We start from the raw sequence: 12,212 nt of genomic DNA on the forward strand, positions 1-12,212 counted from the left end.
TAATAGCAAATAGACTGTGTAAATCTGTATCAAAAGTTGTCCTACTTTAAATATGTTGTATCACTGTGGTGGTGCTTAGTTTGTGTCAAGGGTCCTAGGCAGAGAAGGTCTAGGAGTCCCTGCTTAAGCTCCAGCTGCCTGTGCTGCATATTTTCTGAAAGGATGTACCTAGCCTGTAAGAGACACGTGCGCCACATTCTAAAGGTCAAAGCCAACAGCACTCACACTCAGTGAGAAAACGGAGTTGTGCTGGTTATGAAGCAAAGAGCAATGCATGCTGGATAGAAAGCCCTCTTAACAGGGCAGCTGTGTTCAAGTCTACCAGCCAGCCTTCTGATAGATGACTTTGCTCAGTGTGGAGTGTGCTGTGTTAGCTTCACTTCTGAGGCAGCAAATGTACAGACTGCTTGGGTTGAGTCTTCATTCAAGCTTGACATTGTATAGGAATGCTGAAGAAAGGCTTCTTGCCAGCTGCATTCAGAAGAGGACTGAATGCCACGTGCTTAGTTTTACTGGCTAATTTAAGTCCTAAAATTGTGCATTGCTTGGAGCAATTCTTAGTGGACTTTCCTTCTTTTGAACCACTTAATTTAAATATAACATCAGCCGGCCTTTGACTCCTAATGAAACGCAATGAATGCCTTCACTCATACTTGTTGGTTTTAGGTGAGCATTTTTTATAGTTAAGTGTCTGAGCATGGGACTCTATTTATCTGTTTAGCTGTCTAGCTTTTTGACCCTTTCTTCTAGAATTTATTCATTGTAGATAGTAAACAGAAACCTGGTGCCTCTACTGTAAGATAATAATCGCTGATAGCAGGAGATACACTCATAAATAGCTCAGATACAGTTATTGGATAGTAAGAACCCCTTATTCTCATTGCTCAAAATCATTAATTATCAAATAAATGTATGAAGCAAACACTCTGATCTCCATTCTGAAACCAATACTGTATGATCTATTCAGTGAATTTAATTTATAAAAACAACATAACAGCCTTAAAAGCATTTTGTAATTTGTCGATCTTATGCACTTCCAGGGTTTGTTTTCTTTCTTAAGTAAAAAGTTTTACAAATTCATCTGTTCTTTTTCTTTCTTGTGCCTTTGTCCTTTCCAAGGTTATGCTTTTCTGCTGTTCCAAGAAGAAAGCTCTGTACAAGCTCTGATAGATGCCTGTCTGGAAGAAGATGGGAAACTTTACCTGTGTGTGTCGAGTCCCACAATCAAGGATAAACCAGTAAGTAGCTTATTCTGTGACACTCACGCTGGTTGCTAACCTGGTTGCCGTTACTCTTTTCAGTTAATAAATAAAGAAATCCTTACCGTTAATTAACTCGTTCATTTCCTCTTGCTGGCCTTGCTGTTACATTGCATTGACTTTCTGTGTCAGCATAACATGGCTTTAACATTTGTTTCTTTCTGGTAAATGCCCTGTTCAATTAACTGTGATATTGGGTACTTCTGGTACCTCACAGGAGCATGCATCTCATTACAATGTTAGCTGTAAAACAGGTTATAATTTTTCCCTCTGTAATATTTGAAAGAAAACTTTATGTAATTAAATGAAGAAACTTAATGCCCCTCAAATTAAACTTCAGATATGCCCTGTGCTTCATCAGGTTTCTTACTTATTTTTTCTGTATACAATAGGTAATCAACTTATAATGTAGGTTTCATTTACCTTATATAATCTGCAGGATAAACACAAGTAATGCAGACAGCTATAGCAGAATAGAAGGCATAAAGGAATCTGTTTCTATTGTTCACATCTCTAACATTGTTTAATGCTAGTCTTTTTTGTGGCTGTGGATACATGCAGGTTAGATGAAAACTAAGATAAAAATGATTAGATTAAAGGGCAGTATGGTTGTTTTTTTAAAAACACTGTTAAAAGTCTTGCACAGATAAATGAACATCCCAGTACTACAGCCGAGTGACTGTGCTTACGTGATTTCTAGGATCAATAAATGGATGGATGAACAGTTTTATCAAAATAAATTTTGAGCAGGGTTTTTTCTGTGTTATCTAAAGAATTTATCAACTGTGTTGCTTGATGCTTAACATAAGTGAGCATTCACACATTATAAAACTCCTTTTGTATCCAAGCACTGAAACGAAGCTTTTATCTCCACTCCTATCAGTGAATCACTGTATGTGATTTCAGGAAAGCCAGAAGCCCAAACTGCAACTGTAGTTGTAGGTACATGGTAAAATGTTCTGAAAGTCCTTTCACAGATTTCTTAATATAATGGCGATTAGGGGCAGAGAATTAATGAGGCAGGAGTTTGCTGTGACGAAATTTAACTCAAGCCTGGCCTCTAGGGGCGATAAATGAATTGTCCACCTTCTTAACATTTTAGTTAAGATAAATCCTCAAACTGTTTTATTGCTTATACCAGTGATTTACTGCTTTTTCTAAGTTAAAATAGTATTTTTAATTATAGACATATGTGGCAATTATTTCTTAATTTTAATCAAGTTTTCAAGTTGTTCTACTAAAAACAATTCTTAATACAGGTGCAAATTCGACCTTGGAACCTAAGTGACAGTGACTTTGTGATGGATGGGTCTCAACCTTTGGATCCAAGAAAAACTATCTTTGTTGGAGGAGTTCCACGGCCCCTCCGAGCTGGTGAGTAAAGGAAAAATGTAGGGCATATAGTAAGGAGTTCCAGATAAAGAAGAAAAGATAGATATATATATATATATATATAGTTATGTAAAAAGAAATAGAGCAGAAAATATACTGTCTTGTCCAAAGCTTGTAGCTCACTTTCTAAGTCATTGAGTGGCTTCCTGTATATGAAATACAACCTGTGAACATTTTCAATCTTTTCATTAGCTTTTCGTGCACCAATGGCAAGGTCACAAAGCCATTGGCAGGTTGAAGCATTTCCCCTAGCTAGGTCTTTTGGCACCCCTTGCTACTGTGGTGTGCCTCTCCATACTCACTCAAGGTCACCTGCATTGGTTACTCTTTCATCTTCTCAACCCTGAACCTAATTTCCCAGGGCTATACTAGACAAGCCCACTCAGTCACTGTCTGGAAGAAAGACTTCTGGGTCAGGATTCCTGGTAGCCCACACTTTCCTTTGGCAGCCACTCTCCAGCCCGCTAGAAGTGCAGCTTCTTGCTTTCTCCTGATCCTAATTCTTTTGGAAGCTGTTCATGAGGTCCCCCAGCCATTCATTGCTGACAGTGAGATTTCTCCAAGACCAGGTTTCATGCCAGCTTTCACATTCTTCACCATCTTAAAATAAGGCATAATTGTACAATGGTAATTATGTGAATAGAAACAATTAAACATTACCTAATTTCTAATTATAGCATTTATAAAAGTATATGTAATTTGGCTTGTCTTAGATTATATCTGAAATGTGTTACATTTGAAAACTGTAGCCTTTAAATAGTTAACTTCTCACATCACACAAATAATTCCCAGTTTTCCTTGTTTGCAACTTTAAATATTTGATACAAAAGTTTTTCCCAAGATGTCTGGAAAATGCATGGTTTCCTTTCCCTGGAATCCTGTATATTCTTTGCCTGATGGTAAGAGTAACTTACTGGAACTACTACTGGAAACGTTTTCAAGTGATCCTGATGTTTATTGCATACTGTAATTTTATGAGATCGTTACCCAAATGATGATTCCAAATCATTAGAAAGTAGAAGAGTCCACTAATCACTACATCATGCTGATAGATTTCCCCTACTGTTTGGAGCAAGAATATTGTCAGCTTTGGTAAAGTAAGTCAGATGTTTGTTTGCTCGTTGCAAATGGACAGATTAGTATATGGTCTTCCCTTCATGTGACACACGTTTATGCAGACACGTATACATACTCAATTTTAAAATTGTCCCTAGTTTATATATAATTAACTAGTGAGAATTTTGGGAGAACTACAAGGATTTAAGTACCCTTTTTTTGTTTTATCTCGAATAGCTAAATTTTAACTTGCTACTGAAAGTGTTTTAACATGTTGGCATAAAAAAAGGCCAAATTGGCAGGGACTGTAGAGGTCCCAGTATCTTGCTTTATAAGAATTAGTCCTTCATCCATTTGACAAATTTGTTTTCTTATCAACTTTAGTGAGAACTTGGCTCTGTGGCCATACATCTTTGCACGGTGTGCGTCCGTCAGCTTTTCTTCCTTCAGCCTCTTTTCCACTTCCTTCAGTTCTTTTCCTTTAATGGCCTCCCACGTATTTCTCAGACATATGCTCAGCTTGTCTTATATTGTGACTTCTTTGGGGTCATTCTTAGTGTGAGGAAAAGAAACAAGCCATTTAAAAAGATCCACAATTGGGTTAATGTTCTACAAAATACTGGATGAAATTGCTCCCAAAATGTAGGCTTGCTTGAAGTGTGATAACTTCCAATGCTTCATAAAATTTTGTTTCAAATGTTCCCCTAATGTCTTTTCAACCGTAGTACTTAAGGCAAAAATCAGATTCTAAATACAGGAATATCTTTAAGTCATCTTGTATGTAAACTAGCATTAGCAAGCCTGGCTGGAGCAGAACCTGAATACCTAGTCCAAATTACCACAGTTTTAATTTACAGTATGAGAAGTTCTATCCCAGTTGGCTGGATAGCTACTTTAACAATGTAACTACATTTGTTTCACACTTCAGTCACAACAAGTTTCTTTTTACAGATCCACTTTTTCACCTTTATATTTTACTATAATTCATGTAGAGTTGATTCAATCTCTTAAAACCAATGTTTGGTTTTGCTGTTTCAGGCTTTGGAGGACAAGTATGCTAAGACAAATAGTATTATTTTTTTGTTTTAAATTTAAAAAGATGTGATTTATGTAATCTATAATATATAACAATTGACTTCTTGTAGTTGAATTGGCAATGATTATGGACCGTTTGTATGGAGGTGTCTGCTACGCTGGCATTGATACAGACCCGGAATTGAAGTATCCAAAAGGTGCTGGCAGAGTGGCTTTCTCCAATCAGCAGAGCTATATTGCTGCTATCAGTGCTCGCTTTGTCCAGCTTCAACACAATGACATTGATAAACGGGTAAGTGAAATAGCAGGGAACGGAATGGTTGTAACTCACAAAACTGCACAGAAATTAAAAACATCCTTGTATTAACCTTGTGTTGCAGAACACTGTTATCTCTGTTCTTCAGATGACATGTGTTTAATTATTTAAATGCTAAAGTGAAGTGAGAAAAAATACTGTAAGCGTCTTAAAAACTGTTTAGCACTATAACAAGGAAATGGTTGTAAGCTTGTTTGTTCTTGGGTTTGTTTTGAATTCTGAAGGACAAAACTAGGCTTTCCCAACTTCTTTCTCCTCCTGTAGATGTTTGCTCATTGTGCATCAACAGCTTTATCTACTTCTACAGCCTCTGGCATTTCTGCTGTTATTAAGCAACATTTTCTCTCACAGTGTATGTCTAGAGTTTAGATTCCTAAAACACAGGTGTATTGTAAGTATAATCGGTAATGCTGACCTCAAAAGTCATGACAATTACTTCACCAAAACCAAATGCCAGTAGATATTTGATAGGCAAAATGAGGGGAAAATAAGATGATTTTGTTCAGTCCATATGGAATCCCAGTTTCTAAAGGACTTTTCAAGTATAGGCTGAAGTTAAGGTATTCACTGAAATCTGAGTTTAAAACATTAAAACAGTACTTGATTTCCAACATGTTTTTTCCTTTACCCCTTCTGCCTTCACCTCTTGATTATAGGTACAAACACCACCTATGTTTTGGAGAACTTGGCATTTATAATCAGCAGCATGCACTGCTGACGTGTATTTTTACAGTAAGGATGGCTTGTTTTCTACTTAACCTAATATAAATTGTTTCTTAAGAAGTTGGCTTGAGGAGTATTAGGTGTGTGCGTGTTATGTGCAGTATACATGTATACACACCGCTCCAAAGTCCCAGCTATTTTTATTTTCTCTTTAAAAATCTGAACTGAGCTTTTTGTCAGATTAGATGAGGTCACGGAGTTACAGATCCTCCAACTATTTTTCCATGGTGCTTTAGACCTCAGGATTTTTGCTAAGACAAGGGTGTTCCTAAATATCCACTGAATTTTGAAAAGTTTTACAGAGACATTAAGATTAATTTTGGGGTCTTAATCAGTGTTGAACCCTTTGAGACTTATAGATCAGCCATGCTTAAAAACTTGGGGGGGTTCTAAGCTTTAGGATAAAGCCACAAGCTAGTCATTTTTTCCATCAATCGGTACTTTTCCCAGTTGGCTGACTGGCAATTTAAGTTCACTTAATTATCTTTTATCTATGTTTAAAATAGGGTTATCTGTGATTTGGAAGAAGTATCAAATCTCATAATCCTTCCTTAGATAGTAGTTTTTAAATCTAATAGATTGAAATCCCTGAATTGTAGAGCATGCATTCTTAAAATTATTTCACTGGTAACCAAACCACAAAAAAGGAGTGAGAGAGAAAATCTATTTCAGGCCTTGACAATCCATGCTTTGGAAATGTGAGTAGGTAGGGATCTAGAGATGTGCTAGACATTGGACTTGCTTTCTGCCAATTTCATTTGAGACACTGCTGTTTTATTTTACCTGGTGCTTCTAATTTTAGTGGTAGGGCATCTGATATACAAAATGGCAGTTATTTGGACTTATTATTCCCTGCAATGCTAGTAGTACAGTGTAATTTAAAAAAATAAATAAATTAAAAATTGGCAGTTCTAGCTGGTCCATAGGTAAGAAATAGAGTTCACTGTATAAGCTTTATTTCAAATGAGCAACATTTGCTGAAATGGGATCCGGATAAGCTGAAGTAAAATTCAGCATAAAGTGTTTTTGTATTATATGTTTCTTGTTTTTCACCTTAGTATCTTGTTCTGTGCTTCTTCAGAGCTGTACGTATGTAAGTTTCCTTGCAATGTACAAATTTTGCCAGACAAGCACTTGTGCAGTTACAGCAAAATTGTCTATAATGAAAATACATCGATTTTTTCTCTCTCTTTTAATGTGGTTCACCGTGCTTAAACCACTTTATAAATAGCATCATAGAGTCTTAAGAATTACACATGCACGAAGTAATGATTTCCGCAGAATGAATACACAGTTTCAGTGTCAGGCTTGATTCCTAGGAACAGACATACAGGAGACAACTTGCACTTTGTTGACGTCTGTAATAGTATTATTGCAAGTGCCTAGTCATGCATCAAAACACCGCTGTGTTTGGAACAAGTGCTTTAAAAACAAAAAGAATGCCAGCCCTAAGATGTTTACAACTGAGTGTAGGAGAAAAGTCAGCAGCTATATATCTTTAGATAGTGATTTTTGCCAGCATAAGGCAGAGTATTTAATGCAAGTGCATTTGATCTTGTTTAATTTGAATCTTATTCTCATTTATTAGTCTGGTCCTGCATTTTGCAGTTCACAAAAGCAAACAAACAAATCTCTGAAGGAAACCCTCTGAAACTCACCAGACCTCTGAAGTTTATTCTTTATCACTTTTCTTCCTCAGTGCTGCTTTCTGGTGCCCAGCCTCCGCAACAACTGTATCCACATTCCTAGAGGTTTCTTAGATAGCAGGAAAATCCTTGGAGGCGCTATTTTTACTCCATCTTAGTACTTTGACATACCTATTTTTCCAAGAAACACTGAATAATTACCAAAACAGATCCTTCTTTTGCGAGGTTTTTCTGACAAGTAAAGTGGTTGGTATGAAAATCTGACTGCCAACCTCACTGGGTTAATCCAGCATCAGTTGAAACCCTTCTGTAGAATCAAGAGAATTATAATACTGATTCTTCTGTTTGTACTTCAGAAAACTGCGTCATCGTCTTACAGTTATTTTTCTTCTTCCTGGTGCAGGTGGAAGTGAAGCCATATGTGCTGGATGATCAGATGTGTGATGAATGCCAGGGCACTCGCTGTGGTGGAAAATTTGCTCCGTTCTTTTGTGCCAATGTTACCTGTTTGCAGTATTACTGTGAATACTGCTGGGCAAGCATACACTCTCGTGCTGGGCGAGAGTTCCACAAACCACTGGTAAAGGAGGGCGGTGACCGGCCCCGCCACGTCCCGTTCCGCTGGAGCTGAATCCCAGGCCTCACCCAGAACAAGTACTGGAGTAGTAAAATTGAGTGAAATGAGAGTGCTGCCTCAGGGCTTAGTGTTCTGGAAATCTGTGCATTCGTCCTCGACTTTAATGAAGATATGGGTCTTTTTATTACTATTATTATTATTTACAGTCACATTAATGAACTCAGTGTCCAGTATAACACAACCCGGCAGAGTGTAACTGTACTGATTTTGCACTTTGATTCACACAAACATCTGCTTGGTACCTTAATTTCCTACACAAGACTTGTCACTAGTGACATTACGTAGACTGCCATTCTCATCAGCCTTCACTGGGTTGATGTGTATGTGATGAAGATTTTTTTATTATAATTAGAATTATTTTTATTTTTAAACTGGAGCATGCACTTATTTTCAGAAATTTAGACTTGCCCCTAGCAGATGACTTACCAAAGGTAATATTCACAAGTAGGTGGCAGATGTAGCAAAAACTTAAACGGATATTCAGCAATCATTAGTTTGGGTCACTTAGAGTAGTAATAACCCTTAAAGAAAATAAGCCTTTAGTTGCTCTCCATTTTGACTTGTAAGGATTATACCTCATAAGCTGGATCAGACTTTTTTCTTTTGTTTTGCTGAGGGGTTTTTTTTGTTTGTTTTGTTTTGGTTTTTGTTAGGTCTTTTTAGTGTTATGTAAATGTATGCTGCAATAGCTTTTGCTGCTATTAAAATGGTATTACTAATACCATAATACTCTATTCAGGCTAGGGTATCAATTAAAAAATGAATATGTGATTAAAATAGTGATGGCTGCTGAAAGGAGATCAGTATAGCATACGGAAAAAGCTTCCAAGGAAGGTCAATATTTTTTGACTGCATGTTTACTTAATCAGGTTGCTGCATGCAATAAATTTTATATACGTCTATATAAAACCTGCCCACGATGCACAAATTATGGATCTACGTAGGCTACAAAGTACTCAGTAACAAAAAGAAATCGATTACTGACTGGAGGAAGGCATGCCTCAGTAAATGTAATGCTTCTGAAATTAGGATCAGCCCATTACAGAATGACCTATATTACAACAAGTATAAAAACTAGCTGTAGGATATTCTTAAAACAAATTTGTGGATGGTAGATGAAGTACTTTGCGGTGCTCTGTTATATATCGTGCAATTTATTTTATATAGTAAAGTGATTATGTCTAGTACTGTGATCAAACGTAACTGTTAAAGCCTCTGTATCCAACATTAACACATTCTTGACAGTTCATAACAGGTACATAAACAGAAATGAGCTCTTAGTTACAATCTCTCTCCTAATGCTTGCATCATTTATGTAGCTGCAGACCTTGTCCAGAAAACCAAAGAGCTCATGTTAGCGTACATACACTACCGATTAGATAGTCTGTCAAACTAATAAACTAGGCACATTGAAGAAAGTCAGGAAAAAAGTGGTGCTAAAGAAATGTCTGCATATGAAAGCAAGATGAGACGTCTGCTCTGTGGATGTGGCGTTATCTCTCTAATCCCTGGATGTATCCTGTGAAGCTTGAATACAGTTAAGACCTGCTAACACAGTGGACATTTTTTTAGCATGAACTATGGGGCTGCAGATAGCATATAAATACAAACACACTTGGTATACTAACGATTGTGTGAATGTGTACACTATTTTTTTTTCTTTTTCCTCCTTTGTTTTTGCAGTTCTGGGGACAATCTGACTGGATATGACACCGCATAGTAGATTTACATGTTCTGAGTTTTGTTTGTTGTGATGTCCTTGTTTGTGTCTACTTTAGTAAGTTGTTTTTCCCGGTGTTTAGTTGCGAGTATTGGCTTTGAAAGGATATTTTCTGTTTTTGGAAAAAAAAAAAAAAGAAAAAATAGTTTTTTACTGGTTTCAAATGCTTATTATAATTATCCCTTTTGAAGTTACTTCTGGGCATTTTTGTGATATTGCTTTTCCCAGCCCAGGTGTCTCTTTTCTGTTGTTTTTTTTTCATCTGTACAAGACATTTTGTTATGCACTACTTTTTGTATCTAGACAGTTTTCAACAGTCGGCTGATGATTTTTTTTAAAGAAAAAGGCATGCTTTCTGACTGACATGATCTTTTGCAATACCTCAATTTTGAAATATAGGAAAGAAAATGATATTTTCTAAGTAAGTTTATTCAGAAAAATATATATTAATTTAATTCTGCAAGAAAAATGATTTAACAGATGGGTAACTTTATTTTTTTCATGCTTATTTGAGTTTTTTTGAAAATGAAGAAGTTAGAGCTTTATAACTGTAATATTAAAGATCATAGCTAACCTACAGAAATCTACCTAATTATGTGAAAGAAGTAAACCTTTTTGAAGAAATACCCCTCTTTCATGTAGAAAAATACCCCCAGAGAGAAAGAGAGAGAGAAAGAGAGAAGCTGGAAAATGTACAACATAGCATAATGTCGGATTAAATCTAAAACAAAATCATCCTAGAGAACAGGTGTAAACACAAACTCCATTTGGTGCTGAAAGTTGTGAATAGAAGGTGAAAAAATATTTTCCCTTAATTTGTATATTTATAATCAAGTGTGATTATGCACGACTGACCAGAATTGTGAGAGTTCTTCTGTTTGTATTTTTTTAAAGAGAACTTTTTTTAGTTTATTAAATTATGACATGCTCCCTTTTGTTTTGTAAATGAATGTGCCCCTGAGTTGTTACTATGTTATATTAAAAGAGGGTCCTTCAAAAAAAGTTATTTTTTAAAATACGGAGTTCTGAACTGCAACTTGACTAAGAAGCCCCTGGGTACAACAGGTCCTGTCGTGGCCTTTTCTGATGTGAGACTTGAACTAGTCGATTTTTTTGAAGGCTAACCTAACCTCGACTATTTGTTGTTATGTGCAATACTGTTTGTACTGTTTGTATAAAAAAAAGAAAAATGAAAAGAAAAAAGGCATAAATCTTTATTGCAGATTTATTTTCATTGCAGACTTTAGACATTGTGATTCACTAAAATCATTTTTCTACTGTCAAATATGTACCTTTTCTTCATGCTGGTATTTTTTCAATAGTAATGTAGCCTTTGTACTGAGACAAATTTTCATTGTTATTTTTAGAAAGATTTTTTGCTAAGAAAAAAATTAAACATATTTACATATTTTTCATTTTTATTTCGTATTTTCTTTAAGGAGTGCTTTCTCAACCATTAATATAGTTGTTTCTGGGAGAGACTTTCATATCTGGTCAATGTCATTAATATTATTTTGTATTTTTACTTGGAATAAATTAATTTTATGATGCTAATTCTTTAAAAGTTTATTTTTTTCATTTTCAGTTATTTTTGAAGCTAAAATCTTTGTAATATTGTTACTAAAGTGTCTAGTTTTTTGAAATGCAAAGCTTTATGTATTAACTTGCTGATGTGGTTTACAATAGTGTGGCAATGATGAAAATGGTTGGTTATGTAAAGTGATTGGAAAATTGTAACAAAGAATTGGGCAATAAAAAGACAGAATGAAGCAGAAAAAATGTGATATTTTGAAAAGCCTTTTCCTTTATCAAAATGATTTAGGGAGATTATAGGGATGTCACAGTACCAGTTCGCTGTCTAGATTTATACACCACCAGTGTTGATGAAATACTATTGCCGTTCTAAGGAACTAAATCTATTGAAACAAGGGGGTTTTGACCCTGCCCATTCAGCATAATGCTCCATTACTTTTCTCATCATTAACTCAAACTCTCTTTTCAATAGTCTTAGACAGAACCTCCTGAAATAGTCTCCATTGTGTTTTGCCACCATGTTATTTATTTATTTAAATTGACCCTGTCCTGCACAACTGCCTTCCTGCATATGTTTCTCAGTGGCAGCATGGAGCAGACTGTAGGTACCCACATCGCTTTCTAATGAAGTTACCACCCAGCGTTGGTAGCTGCCTAGTTAATGCAAAATCATGTACGTCCATTTCCTGGTAGCAGCGCAGTAACCCACATTGCCACCCTGTCTGAGCATCTCTTCGGCTTCTTTGTCTTTCTCTGTTCTTCTCTGCCTCTCTTGTCTCTTTGTCCTTTTTTCTTTCGTATTGGCAATGCCAAGTGCCAGTACCAAAACACCTTTCGCTTTTCCTCCATGTACATCACCTTTGTTTCCCTATGCAGCCAGAAGAAACCCCTTCCC

At 36.0% G+C, this 12,212-nt stretch overlaps 1 protein-coding gene across 3 annotated transcripts in view; it reads left to right on the forward strand.

Annotated features, from left to right (window-relative positions):
- The window catches only part of CPEB3 (cytoplasmic polyadenylation element binding protein 3), an 82,710-nt gene extending 71,158 nt beyond the window's left edge, over window positions 1–11,552 (forward strand). For all 3 annotated transcript variants that reach the window (XM_084264771.1, XM_084264772.1, XM_084264773.1), the window contains exons 7-10: window positions 1,120–1,238; window positions 2,519–2,633; window positions 4,853–5,034; window positions 7,831–11,552. In XM_084264771.1, coding sequence (XP_084120897.1) covers window positions 1,120–1,238; window positions 2,519–2,633; window positions 4,853–5,034; window positions 7,831–8,058 — 644 coding nt within the window. In that variant the 3' untranslated portion in view covers window positions 8,059–11,552. The remainder of the gene's footprint in view (window positions 1–1,119; window positions 1,239–2,518; window positions 2,634–4,852; window positions 5,035–7,830) is intronic.
- The last annotated feature ends 660 nt before the right edge of the window (window positions 11,553–12,212 follow it).

This window comes from Gallinula chloropus (genome assembly GCF_964237585.1).
Source record: "Gallinula chloropus genome assembly, chromosome: 5".
NCBI classification, from domain to species: domain Eukaryota; kingdom Metazoa; phylum Chordata; class Aves; order Gruiformes; family Rallidae; genus Gallinula; species Gallinula chloropus.